Below are 21,348 nucleotides of genomic sequence, written 5' to 3' on the forward strand. Positions count from 1 at the left end.
TGAATCCTGATCTTCTCTGTAAAAATGAGTAATGACTAAATGGAAGGGAAAGCTGAGAAGCAAACTGCAGTGTATAGAATCAGGGAGTGCAGATGGGATCCAGGTATCGTATACTACAGTGTGGTAGCAGATCCTCATTATTACCATGATGAGATAAGCTCCATGGCCATGGAGGACAAATTCTGTCAGAAAAGGGGCATGTCTGTCTCTGAAACCAAACTGTATGTAGAGTGCCATTCATGAGTAGCTTTTATCTGGCTTCTGTAGCACTAAGCACTTTTTCTACAGAATAGAACAGTAGTGCTCTATGTTGTTGTTTAGCCTGGTTCACATGTGACGTCCTATCTAGGTAAGGTAGGTTTGCACAAAGACCGCAATTATCAGTGTAGATGTGTTTATGCCAGGGCACTGCTACAGCATTTTTTTTTTGGTGTGTTTTGTTTTTTTAAGCCACTCTTAGTTTCGATAAAGAGGCATATAGCAGTACAGTTTAATACATTATTTGACTGTCTAGAATCAGCTATTCATTTTAATCTGAAGATTACCTTGACACGCAACCTTCAGTTCCTTGGCATCTGTGACAGTGGTTCTTTTATCCAACCTCTTCTTTTCAGTTCGACGATGGCTACGTCTTTTCTTGGTCTCTCCCCAAAGATTTGATCCACCGTGCATGCTTGGAATGTTCAGAATGGCAATTCCTTCCAGAGAAATATTGATTAAGTCTAGCTGAATTCCATCACACTGATTAGCAAAGGAAACAAAGAAATAAAGAGAGAAAGCAGTAAGACAGAAAGAGAAAATCAGAATGTTCTACCTACCAGTTGTTTTTTCCTTCATCATTCCTCCTACTGTCAAATACATATTCCTGTTTAATACTAAAATATATATATATATATATAATCTCTGGAAAGGAACTATGAGCTGGGAAGAAGGGTACTAGGCCCTGGTTCAGGAGGCAGAACGTGGATATGATTACTAGTCATCGCCAGGTTGCTTGCTTAAATATGGAACTATCTGGCAGTGAAAAGTTGTTATCTGATGGTTACGCATTGACTGATATGAAATGTGCTCATGATCTCACTACAGCTCTTACTGGACAAATATCCATACCGCAAACACTACCTTCACAATAATTGGATCTCCTGTCTGTCCCAGAGAAACAATTTTTCTGTTTTAGGGTTTTATACTGCTGCCCAACACCACAGTATCTGAGCACTTTCCGTGTAAGATCAGTAGCAACAGTGCAAGCCCCTACGTAGACTTCATGGAGTTTCTGACACCTCCACTGCTGTTAATCAAAACCCTTTTCTGAACATTAATTTACTTTTAAAGTTTAAATTAACCTTCTAGAGCAGTGTTTCTGAAACTGACGTCCATGAGGGTACTCCAGAGAGTCTGCGAGCCCAGCTGATCAACTCCTCCCTCTCCCTCCCTGACCTCCTTCCCCTCCTTCCCAGAGCCTCCTGCACACCAGGGAACAGCTGTTCAGCAGCATGCAAGAGGCCCTGGGAGAGAAGGGGAGTAGTGGGGACAGAGTGGAAAGAGGCAGGGAAAAGGAGGGACAGGGTGGAGTGGGGGTGGGAAGAGGTGGGGCCTAGGGAAAAGGAGTGGGGTGGGGCAGAGGAGTGGGGCTGAGTGGGAGGAGGTTTGGGGGGTCCCCAAATTTTTTTAAATCAAAATGAGGGTCCTTGAGTTGCTAAAGTTTGAGAACCGCTATTCTAGAGGACTTTAATTTATCACTACATCTGACAGACTAATAGCACACACCCGCTTAATACTATATAGCAGTCAAATCATTGGGAATGAGCCGATGTTGGAGATAAATCAAAGACCTTCTTGGCCTGAAGCAAAGTGCTATCAGTAGAGCCATAAGGAAACTTCTTTTCTGCTTTAATAATCAGTTTCTTCAATAATATAATAGTTTTCCTTGAAAGTGATATAAGGAGTCCCACTTTGGTTTCTTTGCTACCTCTTTAGGAAAGTTAGTGTTCATGACAGATGCTAGATGGAAAGTCTAAGGCCTGGACTACACTGGGGGTGGGGAGGGAAGGGGGTGTCGATGTAAGATACGCAACTTCAGCTATGGAAATACCGTAGCTGAAGTCGACGTATCTTATTCCAACTTATCTCCTGTCCTCACGGTGCGGGATCAACGGCCGTGGCTCCCCTGTTGACTCCGCTACCGCCGCTCGCTCTGGTGGAATTCTGGAGTCAAAGGAGCATGTTCAGGGATCGATATATCGCATCTAGACGAGATACCATATATCAATCCCTGATAAATCGATCCCTACCCACCAATACGGCGGGTTGTCCAGACGTACCCCTAAACAGCAAACTCCCCTGTTTATCCAGAGAACAGGAAACCTATTTAGAATAGGAGTTACTACACACTGCCCTGTTTACACCTCCTAAAGATGAGGTAGATTGAGGAGTGTGAAGATAATTTAGTTTCTGTGCTCATTCAGTCCTTGGCCTCTCAGCTGATACTTCCAATACACATACAAGGTAATGGTGGTTTTCCAGTACAGACACCTATTCCCATAGGAACCAGGTCAAGACCACTATGCCATTCCACCTACAGCATGGAACTGAACAGCAACCGGATGGAAAACAAATAACTTTTGGTTACCACAACCTGGATTACATTTGCACCCGTTACAGGGGCAAAGACTTCATATCCATTTATTAATTCATTGAATCCCCCAAAGTCTTCAGGATCCACATTCCCATATTGGCCGAAGTTATTTGCACACTAACCTCATGCCTCACAAGACAACTAAGATTTTTGTAGGCATCCTGGCATAACTACATGCTTTATTATATATTGCAGTATATATGGATATGTTAGATCTCGGTCCTGCAATTTACAATATGCTAGTGGATGCCTGCACTTTCATCGAGCCCTTTCAGCGGGGTTCTGCATAGTTACAGGAACCCACTTGTACATTTTAAAATGCAGGATTATGGCCTGAATTTGGAATGTCAATATATAATTACCAGGAAGAAATGTAGAAAAACAAATGCTTCAATGAGAGTTCATTGACATCTGGTAGCTCACTGCTCTACAGGCCACTGTCATTTTCTTTCTCTGCTTAACACTAAGTCTTTATTAAGGCTTTTACCAAGAAAAAGAGCCTGCTACATATAATTATGATCATCCCTGCCCCAATTGTTCACTTATCCTGTAACTCACCCAAAGCACAAAATCAAACCATACTTAGTGTATACTCCTCTGTCTCTTTCAAATGCTTTTAACAATATTACAAATCTAGAGAAGAGACAAGAGCGATCACAATAGTAAGGCTTCCTTTTTATATTGTCTCTCCAAAAATTAAAACATTTAAAGCCATGTATAATATTCAGCGAGGGAAGATGGTAACATTCAATGACGTCTTGAAATGACTTGGCAGTTGTGGCAACAAGTATAACAGGCACATTTTTATTGACTTTCAAAAAAAGGTGATGAGTGTCTTCAATGTCATTTTGGAAGAAAACTCATGTTTTTTCTATATTTTATATGTATTAAAGATAAAGATGATTTATTTTACTAAAAAATTCTTTTCATGTGTATACTTACTTACTGCTATACATTCTAGATAAACAGATATTAATTTCATAATTAAAAGTAATCTTGTGTAAATACCCTGCAGGCCTCAATGAATCAAACACATACTGTGTGTCAGGCCTCCCACTGTCTTCAAGTGGAATGTACTGGCTGGATAATTAGATAGTACATATTTTTTAACCTTATTTGCATGCATATTATATCTTTTGCACACTGACAAGCAGCAGTAACAACAAAAGTCAGATTACCACAGGGAATTCCCACAAAGAAGTCTTCATTCCTTATAATTTGCAGCCTAAATTAAAATAATTTGATCTTTGACAAGGATGAAATGTCAAGCAGAAGGGGGTCCTCTACAAGCCACGGCCTGTGGCTTCTGAAATCTGCCTAATTTATGTCAGTCACTTCTTAATACATATTTAAGTATTACACGAAAAAGATGATAAATATGCAATCTGACACCTTTGGTATTTCCCTGCTGTTAATTTATAAAGGTCTGGCATCCCCCAAACCGAATGGAATTATTTAAATAAAAGAAGAATTGTAAAATAAGAGGGTGCCGGGGCCTCACTTCCATTTTCACTCAATATTGAACACAGCAGGTAGTACACTAAGACAATTATTTGACTAGGCCTCAGAATCCCACTGTGATGAGTTACTTTCAGAATTAGTAAAGGAGGATTTCTTTTGTTCATACACAGAGAGGGAGTTTGCTCTATAGGTAGCTTTTTGTTGCCCTAATACATTCTTATGCTAAAATAACAAATCACATATGTATTCTGTTCCTATTTTTTTCTGTTTCAGGTAATGTAAAGGTGTTGTTAATATAACAGCATGCTTTTTAGGTATATATCACGTCTATATCAACTAGAAAATAGTAGTTTTATTCTGGTTTCTTTTGGGTTCATTCTTGGATGCAGTCCACTTTTCTGTGTTAGCTTTTCTATTACATTCATTAGCCTGGAACATTTTAGATCTGACTTAGAGTGAAGCTATCAAGTGTGATTTAGTTTACTGAAAAGAACTGAGATGAAGGCTATAGAATCTGAATAAATGCAATACAGTGCCACACCATCCTGTCACTTAATCTTGCTCATGTATATAAAAAGGTATTTATGGAGGAGAAGCTGATAGCCCAGGACATTCTGTAAAGGTTTAAGTCTAATTTTGGTAACAACTCAAATTACAAAGGAAAGAAAACTAATTTTACAGATTGCCATTTTCCTCCATAAAATTGTTTTCCTGTTCATTTAGAAGACTTGTCTTTTGGGGCCCTGACTCAGAAAAGTATTCCTAGTCAGGAAAGCACTTGAAGATGTGCTCTTTTCCTGAACTACTGCCTTTTCCTGTAACCTTCACGTGCATTTTCATGGACGAATTTGAGGTTTAAAATGTACTGTTCATCTTGTACAGAAAATAAAGTACAGAACTTAAGAAATCCGAGTGCATATTAGGAAGGCCAAGCTTAATTAAGTTAGAAACCAAATATAAGGATGAACAAAAATAGTATTTGCCCATAGAATGCCTGATTACAGTCTCCTAATTCAGAGAGACAGGTTCTTAATCTTCATGGGCTTCACGCAACATTTGGCTCTGTAGCAAATGCACTCTGTGTGTTTTATTCACAAAGTGAAATGTGGTATTATTTATCAAGGTCTCGTTTGCAGTGATATCCTCGGGCAAAGGGCAGCACGTAACAAACCAAATGAAAACACATTGTAACACAAATGCTTATAACATAAAAACAAAACAGAATAAAATACAAATACACTGTTAGGTATTATTAGTGTAAGAGTAACCTATTTTTTAAGGTAATAGCTGTGCATAATTTATTCCCACTACCCATTACCTAAATATTAAGGAGTCCATTTCCATTTGATTTGCTCAGGTACCTCTCTTTAGCATTAATGATATTAGCCATCATGCAGTGAGTGAATAAAAACAAGCATGCATAATATTATGAAATTTTAATGTCTTGAATTTAATAATAATAACAATAATAATAATTTAAAGACTCTGTTTTACCACCATTCTGAGACTGGATGGAAGTTCATTTAACTTTGAGTATGCAAGATGTAAAAATATATGGTCACCTATGTAGCTTCTGTGTTTAAGGAGATCAACTCTTACTAGGCACAGAGCTCATGTAATGGCTGGCTGGAAAGTTGTTCATTGGAGGGAAAACCTGCTCCTGTGCTTTATAATCTGCTAAATTATATCTGAGACTTATATACGAAGACCCACATTTAAAAATCAAACCCGCTAGTCAGTTCCCCAAATATTTAGGAAAATGTTTCTCAAGTTAATTGTATTTAGAACTGAATATGAAGCACTTTCTTAAAAATCAAAATTAGGTATAAAAATCTGCTTCAAGAGCAAGATATAAATACTTCTAATTTCAGGAGAAATGGCAATTTGGCAGTGTCATCCAATTTATTTTTCTGAAGCAAAAAAATACTTTCACAAGCAATAAATCTGCCTTTCAACTTAACAACAAACTAAGCAAGTCCCAGGCCTCATAAGACTCAGAACTTCAGTCTTAATAATCTTTGGTGGTGTCCTGTAGACATTTGCTAAAGTGACAGAAGGGTCTTTTCCAATACTGTAATAAATTTACCAAGAGGTGGTAACGCGGTCAACAGAAATATTATTCTAGTGGTGTTTATACCAGGGCATAGGTCAACTTAAGTATGTGTCTCAGCGGTGTGAACTTTTCATTCCCAGGTGTGCCATAGCTAGGTTGATCGAAGTTGTAGGTGTAGATCAGGTCCTAGTATTCAAAGTTATTCAAAGTCCATTCAGTTCAAGTCAGTGGGAGTATTTTAATTCACTTCAGCAGGCTTTCGATCAGGCCCTAATAACCTTTCATTAACATTTTGGGCTCACTCATCCTACCATCAGTGGCAAAATATCCCATTGACTTCACAAAAAGTGAGTCTGGGCCCTTTGCCATTATTATCACTAAAGAAAAGGGGTTTAATCTTCTTGAGGGATGTTTGCATTATTATAACTTACATCCTCAGGTTTATATTTCTAATTATATATTTTTTCACTTTACTTTTATAATGTGACTACCAGCCCCCATCAGTCACTTACACCATAGACTGTTGAAACTCTCTGATCTAACATTTTTAATGCCTATTCTGTCCACATCTATCAAGGGTGCATTTTCTGATAACCTTGGATGTATAATGGTAAGATGGTCCCTTGTGCAAAGAGAAAAAGTAGTTAATGAAGGGGAATGATTCAAAAAAAAAATGTATTCTTTAACCTTTATTCAGGAAAGCAAGCACAATTTTAGTGAACTGAGTTTTAAAGGTTATTAAAACTTGGGACCTAGAAATAATAAGATTTTTTATTTTAATCCTGAAGCAGTTCTCCCTCCCTCCAACAATCTTTCATTTTTCTATCTGACCCAGCGATAGTAACTTCCCTATTGATTTCTAATGTTATAGTTCCCCTCTTGCCCTCTTCTACTGTATTAAGACTTCACTAATCATCAAACTGAACTTTGTTCTACACCACAAATAGACATGACAAAAATAATATTTTGGGTCTGAGGTCAAAAGCTTGTGCATTCCTCTGTCTTATTGGATCTGGGCACTCTGCACTGCCCCCCTCCCCCTTGCATTTCAGTCAAATCAGAAACATTTTATAGTGTAACATGCACTAATTAGTTCCTTACTTCTATTTCTACAGATTCGTGCAGCTTCTTGCAGGTGGCTGAGAAAGTTTCAGAAGTGCCAAACTCAAAATACCAAAATTTGTTCTTCATTCTGAAACAGGAAAAAAAGAAGAAGATTATGCAATCTGAGTATCTGAACAAAAAAGCGATCATCCTGTCTCCCATCATAAGTAATGGCAAAGGCTTGGGAACGTGTGCCATCCTATTTGAAATAGATGAGTTCATAATTTTCAAAGCTTAAATGTTGGTGTCAAGTTGTATGATATCCCCTAAAGGGATAACAGGAATGAGTGGAACTGACAGTTTCAAATGTACCTTTGACTTCTCTTTTTCAGTGACAATCAGAATATTTTTTGTCACTTAACCAGTGACATGCCTCAGAAAATGTACTGGTTCTTATTTCAAGTCTTGCACGCTGGTGGTTTAGAGTTCAAATCCCTGTTCCACAGAGTTCTAGCATATGGAAGTAGGGGAGATCCTCATGATGAAGCAGAGGTAAGACAAGAATTAAATCTGTCCCAAGCCACTTGAGTGGTGCTAGTTCATTATCACAAATAAGACGTTCAAAGAAAATCCAAATTCCCACCCTAATATCTCTTCAGATATTTTGCTGTTGGATAGCTGACATAAGTAAAATGGGGCATGGAATTTGCATTTTGAAGTTAATTAGTGGATTCTAGTTTAAAATAAAAACAGATGAAAATCTATATTGAAAATATACAGAATAACATGAAACCTGTGGAGACATTACACCTGTGTAGCCTCCCAAATGTATAATGAAGCGTGCACTTCTATTTTACTACATTTATTGTACACTGTTAAATATAATCAATACAATCAGTAATACCACTTCATATATTTAAAAGCAGTTTTGTGTAACCAGAGTGAAACTTTAATTATTATTCTGGGACAAAAAGAGAAACTATACTTCTTAAAAAAATACCAAGTTAGAATTCATTATTCATATTTAAAAATCAGACATTAATATAGTGCATTCAGTTGTAGCCGTCATTCTTTGGTACAAACACAGTACACTGCACTTCAAACTAGAATGTGGCTAATCCTGCATCAATGCACAAGTGGGAAGATGCATATAGATAGATCAAGTTATAAAATTTGCCAGCTACAGTGTAGCTCTCTCTCTATCAGCTCGGTAGCTCCAGTTAAAACCTAAGGCAATTTTATGGCTTGTAAAGCGACAGCCAGTTAAAGGCAATGTGGAGGGACACTGCATTAGTTGCCATTCCCAGAAACCTGCAGATAAAAAGTTAGATAGAATCCTGCCTGGTGCACCAGGGGAGCGACACAAGAGCGGTCACTACTAGAATCTGGAATAGGGTATAGCGAGCTACTCCAAAATACCAAACTATAAAGAGAGTGAACTGACATATTGCTGTAAAACAGTGTCAACTTTTTCAAAAAGGGCTTTTACACAGATTATTTGAAAGACTTGGAAAACAATTTTCAGCACTGAACTCTACATTAAACGTCAGTCTGCTCTGTCTGTGAGAAAAGAGACATGCTTCACAAAGCAACTCTAACAAGCAGTATGAAACTATTTCAGGTGACAGTATTTTCAGAAATAGCTATGTGGCTAGATTTTCAAAACAGGCCCTATTTTGGTACCCTTCTTTGTAAGCACAAATGATAGATAATAATATCCTCAAAATAATATCTGTCTCTTATGTAGTACTTTTCATTAGTAGCTCTCAAAGCACTTCACAATCTTTAATGTATTTCTTCTCACAAAACCCCTGTGAGGTAGGGATGCCTAATTACCATGGTGCCTGCAAATCAGAGAATTATTTTTTACACCCATGTCCTTAACTGGTTTCAGTTGGTCTAGCTCCATGAATAGAGCTAGAACAAAATTGACATCAGCAGAAGATATGGTGCCTACATTTTATCATCCAGTGCTTTCATACCATAGAGATAGCAGCCTTATCTCAGATAAATATGGGGAAAAATTAGTTGGCAACCCTTTGAAAATTTGGCTGTTGGTATTTTTCTACTGCAGCATACTCTGGGACAATACTTAAATGAAGAGCAGGGAAAATTTAATCAATAAATCGATTCAAAGAAACAGAAAAATACTGTATTTTTTCTCTTTCTTCACATAATAAACATCCTCCTATTGAATAAAGATTAATAAACCTATATACACTTTTTCTTTTAAGGACTTCCATCTTGACACTTACTGTTATTCTTCCCCAAATGAAATAATTTTTCTTTCCCTTTACTTGCTAATTCTTCCCCAATTCTGCAAAGGTTGCTCTAACTGGCTCCTTTTTAATGCTCCATAAATTGAAATCTCTCACTCAAAAGGAGCAGAAGAAACACATAGCAATTCCATAGTTCTATTAATGCTTATCAAGAATATAGTGGTGTTAAAATCACCTTAATCACCATGAGTAAAGAATAACAAAACCAAGGAATTGACAGTGCACTTGATGTTTACTAGAAAATGTAGTCAATACATCAGAATATTGTGGAATTATATGATAGTGGATTAATCTTTTTACTTGTTGCTGTTTGGATAGTGTATCTATTTCCTATCACTGAGTTGTGTCCTCTGGGATCATATTATTCCCTAAAATATAGTACAGTATGCTTGTTCTCCTTTTTCTACTTGGAAGAACAGGATATAGATGATATATTTGTTATCAAGAAGGCCAGAAAGAAAACCATTTTAAAGCTTGTGTCTCATCTCTCTTTTTAAAAAGCAAAAATAAGTTGCCAGGGAATTGAATCCAAACACAATGCTGCCAATGCAGACACCTGATAATACCTCAGCACATACATAGTCCGTGGATCTAGGAATGGCAGGTGGGGAGTGAAGACCAAAAAAATCCTGCTTCACCACCCTTACACTTTGGGCTCATATATCTGGGGACGCTACGGAAAATTAATTTGAATTAACTAAAAGTGTGAATTAAAAGTGAATTTATTACACTGCATTAAATCTTTGTGTGGACACTCTCATTCAGAATTAGGGCTAGTCTACACTAGAAGTGCTATATCAGCGCAGCTACTCCAATGCAGCTGTGCTGCTGTAACTCATCCAGTGAAGATGCTCTATGCCGATAGGAGAGAGCTTTCCCATCAGCATAATAAAGCCACCCCCAACAGAGGTGATAGCTTCTTCCACCAACCTCGCACTGTCCACACGGGCGCTTAGGTCAGTGTAACTTACGTCACTCAGGATGGTGGCTTATTCACACCACTGACCGACATAAGTTATACCGAAGTAAGTGGTAGTGTAGACCTGGCCTTAAAGTGGCCTTAATTCAATTTATCAGAATTCACTTTGAAGGTGGAGTGGTTCAGTGTAGACACTTACTACAGGAGGAGTTCTCTCTCTCTCTCATTGCTGTAAATCCACCTCCCAAGAAGCAATAGCTAGGTTAAGAGAAGAAATTTTCCATCAACGTAGCACTGCCTACATGGGGACTTAGATTGGTTTAACAATGTCACTCGGTTGTGGATTTTCCACATTCTTGAGCAACATAGCTCGGTTGATGTAATTTTCTAATATAGACCAGCCCTTAGTTTCCCCACGTAGTCAAGCTGTTTCTCTCCTTTGTTCCTTGTAGCCTAGTGGCTGATGAACACCCCTACAAGACATAGCTATGCTATGTTGCCATGGTGTAGACAACAATAGCTCCATAGACAAATTCTTCTGTCAACCTAGCTATCATCTCACAGGGAGATGGATTAACTACAGTGATGAGAGAATCTCTCTTGTCATTGTAGTGAGTGTCTACAATTGAAGCGGTACAGTGGCACAGCTGAAGCGCTGCAGCTGTGCCACTGGAGTGTTTTAAGCATAGACATACCCTAGTACTAGAGCATGCTGTGATAAATGGGACAATCTTCTAAAACATGTTTGAAACAAGTTGGCAGTACAGTATAGGAAAGCTCACACTGACATCACCTATACTATTCTTATACTGGAGATAAATAGCAGTCTTTTGTCTCTAGTTCTGCCAATCCAACACCTTGCATAAGAGCTACATTCACTTAATTTAAAAAAAAGAAGCATAGAGCACTATTTTCATGCAAGAATCAAGTGAGTTTGCTTAAGCTGACTATGCTGCAGCTTTGCATTATTATCAGTTAATTAGAAACCCCCAACTGCTAAAATTATTTTATGTAACCTTTCTGATTAGGAAATTACAAGGCATATTATTGGGAAAATAGCCCTATATCTAAATATGGAAATAATACATGTTTTATTATACACCAGAAAAGCACAAGCACTGCATCTCATTATGTAATCAGTCAAGGAAAATAGATTAATATATTAATTGTATTCATAAAAAGGGGTCAGCAAATTTAAAAAAATAAATAAAATACAAAATCCCAATTCTCTGACCTAAAAAGTATTATACATAAGATTATTAGCCTTGCCTATTATTAAGGTTGCCTAAGAGTTCCCATTATAAGATCCTGCTTTCAGTTGCTTATAACTTTGCCCAACTTTAACCATTTGGGCTGAAATTTTCCATACTGGGTGCCTGCCAGGAACAAGACACGTTTTGCCCATGTTAAAAAATTCTGAAGACCTTCTTCTTGAAAAGCTGTAGTGTCTTTGTTTTGGAGCAGGGACTTGAAATTTGTCACTGCAGTTGTCTTTGTGGCAGGGATGTGTCTTTTGCCATCTCCATGCAAATCTACTCAAATTTGACAAAGTGATAAGCATCTGAAAAATTGCAGTTTGCACATGCTCAGTAGAAATTGCTTACCTTTTAGCAGTTATACTTCCTGACGATTCCACCTACACTGAGCCTAGGGCTGAACAGGACTTTCCCTGAAATTGAAGCTCTGGGATGCTGCGGCTGATGCCAGTCAAGGAACCTGAACTGAGAGGAGGGAGCCTCTCTGTCATGTGCATCATGTGCTCTCAGAGGTCCCTTTGCTGGGCCCAGGCAGTGTGAAGGAGGATTTTTTCTGATTCAAATACAGAGGGGACAAGAGCTACATCTACTGATATGGGAGGTAGCAGAGTAAACTAGAACAAAGCGTGGGAGGAGGAGGGTCAGAAACTCATACTAGAAGCTAGCAGTGGGGAGAAGGACATTGGGACTGGAAGTTGGCACATGAGGGAGACTGGGACCAGCTGGGTAAGAAGCCTGGAAGCCAGAGGCAGAGGCAGAGATTAGATTATGAGCTCCTGGGAGATTGGGACAGGTTGTGCAAGGAGACTGGGGCTTAGAACCTGAGGGGGCAGGCAGAGGAGGTGAGGGAGACAGGAAAGAGATCTGATGAAGAGCTGTTGTGTGTGGGGAGAAGTAGGGCTCTCTGGGCAATTAGACTAGAACAAAGAGCCAGAGATGTGAGGGAGACACTGAGAATGACACACAGAACCCGGCCAGAAGCAAGAGGATAAGAAGTGGCAAATTTCCATAAACGAGAGACCTACTTGGGAGGAGTAGAGCTATGGCTGAGGATTATGGTGAAAAAGTGGAGGCCAGAGCGAGGGAAAGAGGTGAATATCAGTAAGAGATAAGAATCCCAAAATAAATGTTTACAATTTATATCATATTACAGAGAGAAAACAAAGATAAAATAGGGAGAGGGGAAAAGGCTGAACCAGGGAAGTTAAAGAGGAGGGGAAAATAAACTGAAAAGACTGAAGTTTTTGGTTTTTGTCTTTAAGGTCTGAAAAGCGAGAGTATAATATTAAAAATGAACATGGGAATATAGGAATTGCCATAGTGCAGCAAAGCAGTGATATTGTGTCACAATATTCTGTACTTAACAGCGTCCAGTACCAGAGGCTTCAGAGGAAAGTCCAAGAATCTCTCTAGTGGAAAGTCATGGAATAATTTGACCAAAAGAGAAGTTTTTTCCTAACTTCAGGCAGTTAGTAATTCACTTTAACCATAATGCATAAGGGAATATAAAAAGAGATTATAAAAAAACTAGGGGCAATCTTTTTATTTTTTTAGGAAAATGTGTATTACCAAGTGATAATCTATGTGCATGTGCACCTCATGCAATTCCACTGACTTATCAGCGTTTGGCCTCTTATATATCAACATATTTTTATTTTATGATATCTATTATGGACATTAACACCAGAAACTGTAGTGCTGACCCCTAACCCAAAGAAACAGAAAATTCAGAAACCTAAGCAGATGCAAAACCTTCCATCCCCAAACATGAAGGTTATGGGGAATGCCGAGGGCATCAAACATCTGAAAGTACTTAAGATTCTGCAAACTCTTTCCAGGTGCAGTTTAAGGTGTTGCTGGTTTGGGATCAGGCTACCTGAGTGACTGGATCCGATAAATTAAAATACATACATGTATAAATAAGTAATATAAAACCTACAGCTAACACTGCATGACACAACTACTGTGTTTTATATTTCTGGTATGAGTTACTTAAGTAATCATTTTTATTTCAATTAAAAAAACAAACAATCTTCAGCAGCTAAAATTAATCAATATTTGGTCATTTCATACACATAAATGTTAAAGATTTTTTTTTAAAAAGTAGTCCTGACTTTCTTATAGCAGTGTCCAATAGACAACATATTTTCCATCTATTCTCATTGTTCATAGATCTATTATCTAGGTAATTTTATACTTAGGTAAAATGATTTCATTGCAGCACATAATATATATTAATAAGATTGTATGACTTTTTCTAATGTTCTTCTTTTCAGTTCTGTATTAACAATCATATAATTCCTGTTCTCCTTTATAATGAATCATATGCACAGGTAAGGAAATAGCCAGTGGAGATGCACATCCATAAGAAATTTATGCGTGTCTGGCAAGATTTTAATAGGTACCTCTTTGCCAACTTTTTCTTTCCCATTACCAACTACACTTATGGCAAATCAGTGTTAATCTCCTACAGTACATGGTATAAGCATAGATTGTATAGATACATGGCTAAATTCCTAAGGACTATGCAGGGACAGCTGCAAAACTAGATTTGCACAGTAAATAAATCAATCTAAGGCATCCATATGATCACATAACTACATTACAGATGATCATAGGTAAATTTACCATATAAAAATGGCTATGCCATTCAAAAAGATTATGCCATTGTCTTAGCCTATCACTAGTCTCACAGCTGCTTTTTCAGCAATTTATCAGTATTTAACTCTATAACTATCTTGCATTGCAATTAATTTTGTTTTGTAACCTGCATTTGTATATTCTGCTCTTCTACTGCTATACTATGCACAACCCCGTCATCTTCCTACTTTCTCCAGCTCTCTACCCATCTCCCTTCTGTTCCTGTGATCCACATCTTCACATATCACCAGTTAACATCCATTTTCCACCTCCTTGCTGATGGTGGAGGCTCTGCCTCCATGCATGTTCTCACACTCAAACATGATCTTTCCCTCAATAACTTTGCTAAATCCCATACCTTCTTGGTCTCATACATATTTCCTCTTTTTTGTTATTTTACTCTCTAAATTGCCTATTCCTCCTCAAGAAGCATGCTGCCACCTGTGACCTCCTCCCATCCCTTCCATATCTGAAACCCAACTGTTACTCTCTGTCTTACCGATGAGGCTGATTTTCCCACATCCTCTGCTCATCCTATAGTCTGTGAGACTTAAGTGGTGGATAGGACTAATGCTGGCCTCTACATAGGAATGAATTTTATCCTAAAATACTATTCAGAAAGTAGATATTTTAACAGATAAGCACCATGGTTCAATCATTATAAGATTCACTGTGCAGGATACTGGAACTTTTCTAGTCACTGGGTGGCTAGATATTTTGGAGTCATACCTCTGAATACACCTGTGCTGTGTTGATATGCAACATGATGCACTGTGTTGTTTAATGGGGAAAAAAGATGACATCTTTCTCCGTGGATTATAGAGATGTTACTCTCAACTGGCACAAGTTAACAGGAGGTTAACCTAGAGCACCTGGCATAAAAACCTGTAATTACAAAGCATTATGGTATCTAAATGATAGGATTTTAACAGAGACTTCCCACATAACCAAACTGGTTTTCTGATCTGTGATACATTACCTTGAGAAGCAAATGCCAGGATTTCTCATTTCAGTCAGATATTTATTTCAGTCTTAAAAGCAATTATTAATATGGTTGAAAAATGTATTTTGATTTTTTTTTTTACCAATAATCAATACGTTTACTGTGTCTGTTACTATAAACTATACCATGCACCTTTACCACACTATTCCATGCTCTTGACTATTCTGTGTCTGTTACCCACCATATCAATTCCTACACTTAACATTTTATTTATATTTATCCTGATACTTCCTGTCACTTTCTCTCTCAATTCCCCAGTCTTGGGAGCAGATGCTGATGTACCAATGACTCATTAATTTGAAGAGGGTTTTAATATGAACAAAAATGAAGTCTGTAAACTAATTCACATTTAACAGGCCTGACTGTACCAGGGAATCAATAAAGCACTGTTTGAAAACCTCTATATGTATGTTATAATAGACCAAATAGTTTAGAGCAAGGTCACAGAACTTCACATTTCATCTTTAAATTATGTCAGAGGAATAAAACAATTTTCCTTTTTTTCACCCTAATATCCTGGTATGTAAAAGCAGATATGACACTGAGTACTACTTAAATTAATGAAACCATTGTTATAGTTCTCTAAAGGTTTAGGGACAGGTTTATAGGAAGAATCTTGTGGCTGGCTGCTGCAGCTGCATGAAACTCACTATATTCTAGAATTAAAAATGCATAAAGCAGTTTTATGAACTGCTTCCCTGTAAAGTAGGTCCATCTGGAATTCATTACTCCATTTCTCTAACCAGCAGTGTTTAACTCTCACTGATGAACTGAAGTAGCCCAATGATGTTTAATTGGGAAAAAGGTTAACAAATCTGAAACACCTTTAAAAAGGATTGTTAGCCCTTCCAAACAGAAAACAACAAAACAAGAAAGAAAAATTACTGAACAGACACAAAGCAGTTACAGCAAATTCCAGGGACCTAGAAGGAACCCCCTCCATATACACAAGGATGCATCCTCCTCACTTGTTCCTCTGCTTTAGGATCTCTTCAGAAGCTGCTCTGTTGGAGCTTGACTGGCTGGAATTCTGATGGGCTTTGATGCAGGCCTAGGGACAGAGCAGGAGAAGCGACAGCATTCTGTCTGAGAGTTAAGAGACCCTGCAAGCTCCATTATTCCCTTTGGACCTCTCTTGCCCTGCTGCAGGGGATCTCAGACAACAGTGACATGACTTCCACAGGAGCTATGCAGCCCGGTATTGGAAGGAGGGGGGAAATGTTGCCGGAGTGCAGGGCAGCTATCCTTGTGGATGGCTCCTCCAATCATGGACTTAGTGAATGTGCCCTTCCCTGCAGATTGTGTGGTTATGTGGGTTTGAGAGGCTCCATCCCCTCCAAGCTCCATTGCCTCCAGGGCCTATCCCCTTGAAAAGATTATTTAAGGCAGTGGTTCTCAATGTATTTATCATTGTGGGCCACACATGCAGCCCACAATATATTACCTAGGTCTCAGGTTGAGAACATAGCACCCCCCACCCCACTAGTCCTCCCATTCTGAGACCCCTATGCCCAGCACCCAGCCCCCCAGAGACCCCTCCACAGAGCGGGGCTAGGAGCAGAGCCCCAGGTTTGGGGCCGGACAGCCAGGCTCTGCACCCCACCACACAGGTCTGGGCAGCCGGGACTCAAACCACAGACTCTGCTGCGCGGGGCCAGGCAGCCAGGATCTAGATTTTTTTTTAGCACACAGCTTGGCCACAGCCATGTGCTAATTGGGCTGCATGCGGCCCACTGGCTGTGGGTTGAGAACCACTGATTTCTGGAAATCTCAGCAAGTCAACTATGCCACTATTCGTCATTATTTGTAGTTTGGTAGCACATAGAGGTGCCAGCTAAAATCAGGACCTCTTTGAGCTGGAAACTGTACAGACACATAGCAAGAGGCAGTTCTTGCTTTGAAGGTAGTACAGTCTAAATCAGAGGGAGGCAACCTTCGACATGTGAGCTGATTTTCAGCGGCACTCACACTGTTCAGGTCTTGGCCACTGGTCCGGGGACTCTGCATTTTAATTTAATTTTAAATGATGCTTCTTAAACATTTTATAAACCTTATTTACTTTACATACTACAATAGTTTAGTTATATATTATAGACTTATAGAAAGAGACCTTCTAAAAACGTTAAAATGTATTACTAGCATGCAAAACCTGAAATTAGACAGAATGAATGAAGACTGGCACACCACTTCTGAAAAGTTGCTGACTGCTGGTCTAAATAGACAAAACAGTCAAAGAGTGATAGAAAAGAAGAATTACTACTGTCAACCCCATTTTACAGATTGCAAACTGAGGCACAGAGAAATTAAGCGATTTATCACAGGAGGAGTCTGAGTCAGGGTTGGGAATTGAACCAAGATCACCAGAATCCTAATCCAATGCTTTATTCACTTCCTCTCAGAGCTTTTCTTTCTCTCTTGCTTCCTCCTGGGAGTCTTCCAAAAAGGGGGTGGGAGCTGACCCCTATGTTCTTGGAATTTGTGGGTTTTTTTGCTTTACTATTTCCTAGAAAATAGTTTTGGCTATTTCTGAGATGCAGAATGCTCCTTACAGGAATGACAAATGAATCAGATTAGAGAGACATGGCTACAATAACACTACATACAAATAAACCATGTTACATATAAACATATGTCATATAGTTCATATGAATTCCTTCACAGATTGTTCAGAAACAAACAAACATTATCAATAGACACCCCTTTGAGTAGTGGGTCCCAATACTTTTAAGCAATAGTTTATTCTTCAGTAATTTAAATACTCACTGTGTGGCCAATTGTGGCCCAAAATACGATTATATAAATGTTCTCCACATGCAGTTATCGTAGGGCATCGTTAGTATGACAGAAGGTCTTTACATAGTGAATCCAAAGCTTAGCACCATATGCGTCCATGGTGGCTATATAAATAATAAATTCTACTACTACAGCTCTTTACCACATCACTGTTTGAAATAAAAATCTGGCAAACTTCCCACACTTAAATATCACCTTAAAGGATGAGGTAAGCTGACAAGGAGGGAGTAAAGCACATAATACCACAGTTTCTCTTTTTATGAAGCTAAATGATTATTAGTGATTCTCTCTCTTGAAAATCTAGTTGTTGGATGGCTGGCAAATATATGCTCAAACTACTGTCCACTAGATAGGCACAGCTGTACGTGCACCGCTGTTAATTCCTCTGTGGTGGTGTCCACCATTTTGCTATTGGTTTGTTGTTACGTAGGGTGGGCTGACGTAGGGTATAACAGATATGTAGCCACCTAGTATTTCACAGTTGCCACTGTGGGGCACCCCATTGGAATCGCACCCAGATACCTGCACTCCCTTTGTGTTCAAAGAGAAAGGATGACAAGCCAGCTGCCTGATCAGGCTCTACGCATTCTTCTTCTCACATACACATCTAGTGGGAGATGGGGAAGGGGAAGAGTCATAGAAATCCCACAGAGGCAGACTGTTCTCCCCTTTGCACTGCTACCCAGAGCATAGGCATAAGGGAGCACCTTACACTTACTTCACTGTGTGGATGCATAGGACAGGGTGCTTAACAATTATCATCAGTCTATAAAGTGGGGACATTCATTAACCCTTCTGGCTAAGAAAGTATTAAAGAGACAATGTTATTTTTACCCTCATGAAAAAAACCTATAGAATGTAAGAGAGATGAAACCAATGGGGTTCATGTAGGACAGTGGCCAGATCTACCCGTAAGTAGGGAAGCTGAACTCACACTTTAGACACCTGCTCAGCTCCAGTACCTTTGATCCAGGGTTTTCTTTCTACATTTAATACCACTGTTTCAACCAAAACCAGCCCCAAAAGCCCTCATTGTCCTCATTCTCTTAGTCTTTGGGGTTTCTCAGACTTCCCCAGCTGAGGCTTCCTCCCAGCCAGCTCCTTCTACCTCCAGGTGTCTTCCTCTCAGGTCTCCTGCCTGACAGGTGCAAGAGTCCTCTTCCAAGTCATTCCCCAAACTTGGGTCTCTCTATGATATGAAACTAGACCTTCCAGTTTTTAAAGGCCATCACAGGATCATTGGGGCATGCATATGCACCCTGAAGCCCAGGCTCTGTTACAGTTCTATAGAAATGACTAAAAAATAACCCTATATAAATTGCACAGGAAATTATATATTTTCCATGGAAGTCTTATATCACCTTACAGAATGTAATAGGGAACTACATTCCTGCTACGGAATTCTATAGGCTGGTGAATTCTATATTCTACTGAATTCTTCAGGTCTTTTCCACAAGCATATAAACTAAGATCAATTTTTAGAAAGCTACTATACTTCTAATTTTTAAGTAATCATATATTTAAGGAGTGCTAAATGTAGTTTCAGTGTCTAATGGGACTCTTTTTGCAGCCAGAGTACGAGTGAAGAACCATCCTTTGTGAGAGATAATTCTAAGCTATCAAGTAAGCCTAGTAATTAGACCTGTGCTTCTACCTAAATTATATTTGTCTTCTTCAGTGCCTCTGTGGTTTTACTTCTTGTACTGTAACTCCATATTGCATTTCTAATCATTACTTCACCCCTGCTTTTTAAAATGCATCACAGCTCTGTGATACCAGCTGTTGTTTTCTTTCCTAATGAACTTCACTTGCCGAAAAGGATTTAAATTTCTTTGAACCTCATACTTACTCACTGTGAGTCTCTCTTTTTAAGCTCCCAAGACAAAAGGAAAATGAGATGTCTCACACTTAGCCCTGAAGCCAGTGATACTTTGGGAGTTAAACTTGATAAAGAACTCATACATTAGGTAATGGGGCCACAATCACCTTTTAATTCTTTTCCAGCTTAGGAGACTTAGGGCTTATTTATATGAAATTCATATGCATGGGTTTAACTTTTTTTTAAACCAAAAGAATTAAAGCAATGCAAAAGTCTGCATGGACACACTTAAGCTCTGATCCTGAATGGAACTATGGTATTCCAAAAAGTTAAACATAGGCTTAAATGTGGAGGATCAGGGCCTTATTTCAGTATAAGAGTGACTTGTTTGGTTTAGTTAAACCTGATCCTAATTGACTTAAGCTAAACCAAAATAAGCTATTGAAACCAAAATTAGAGCATCCACATGGTCTTTTTGCACCAGTTTAACCATATAGATTTAAATAAATACATTAAGTAAAATGAGTGCAAATTTCCTGTGTAGACAAGCCTCTATTCACCACAGGATAGCATCAGAAGCACATACCAGTTGCTAACATACATGCATAGTTCTTAGTGAACAGTAGCAGATTATCAAGAAAGCATAAATTAGCACAGGGTCCATAGTGATTACACGAGAGATGCAGCAAACTGTCCAACTGGCAAAAATAGCAATACGAAGTTCATAGAATTCAGCTTGCAAGCTTAAAGGTTTGGCCTTCTTTCAAAAAGTCAAAGCTCAAAAGGAAATAAGAACATATCATCTGAGCCTCTAAAATAGCTCTCTAGGGTATTTCTCGCCCCATAAGCTTTTGAAATAATTGTAGAAAGTTTGTACTTCTATTCTAAGACATTCAAGAGTGCACTATAGTTACTGTTTTGTGAGAGGGGTGCAAGTATTTAAAATAACATGTTTAAAAGCAGAGGAAGCAGCAACAGATCCCTAAAGCAGTACTAAAGAATTGCAGGGATTTTTTTAGGATTTTCACAATATATACAGCACACACTGAATCCCAGACAGCATTGCACAAAGTTTGGCGCTTAGAAACGATACAGGGTGTTTCACAACAGATCCTATCAAAGGAACTGGGGACATACGGGTCTTCCACTATTAGCTTTTAATGATGGATTGGTTGATGAGTAGGTTGAAATCTATACCCAGATTCTTAGCTTCTCTGTGCACCAGTCCACGGCTGCAAACTGACTGTACGCTCAGCAGAGCTGACCATGGGAGTGAATTCAATTACTCTAATGGCTTCAAGTATCAGAGGGGTAGCCGTGTTAGTCTGGATCTGTAAAAGCAGCAAAGAATCCTGTGGCACCTTATAGACTAATGGCTTCTAGGCCACACACCTGATGTATGTGGGCATGGTCAAGGAAAAGGAGTATGGGTGGAGCATGTCTATG

General features: G+C 38.7%; 1 protein-coding gene across 6 annotated transcripts in view; it reads right to left on the reverse strand.

The window, feature by feature from the left end:
• The window catches only part of DGKB (diacylglycerol kinase beta), a 565,198-nt gene that overhangs the window by 108,672 nt on the left and 435,178 nt on the right, over window positions 1-21,348 (reverse strand). For all 6 annotated transcript variants that reach the window (XM_030550690.1, XM_030550689.1, XM_030550688.1 and 3 more), the window contains 2 exons: window positions 7,251-7,341; window positions 546-741 (listed from right to left, as the gene is read on the reverse strand). In XM_030550690.1, coding sequence (XP_030406550.1) covers window positions 546-741; window positions 7,251-7,341 — 287 coding nt within the window. The remainder of the gene's footprint in view (window positions 1-545; window positions 742-7,250; window positions 7,342-21,348) is intronic.

This window comes from Gopherus evgoodei, chromosome 2 (assembly GCF_007399415.2).
Source record: "Gopherus evgoodei ecotype Sinaloan lineage chromosome 2, rGopEvg1_v1.p, whole genome shotgun sequence".
Taxonomy (NCBI): domain Eukaryota; kingdom Metazoa; phylum Chordata; order Testudines; family Testudinidae; genus Gopherus; species Gopherus evgoodei.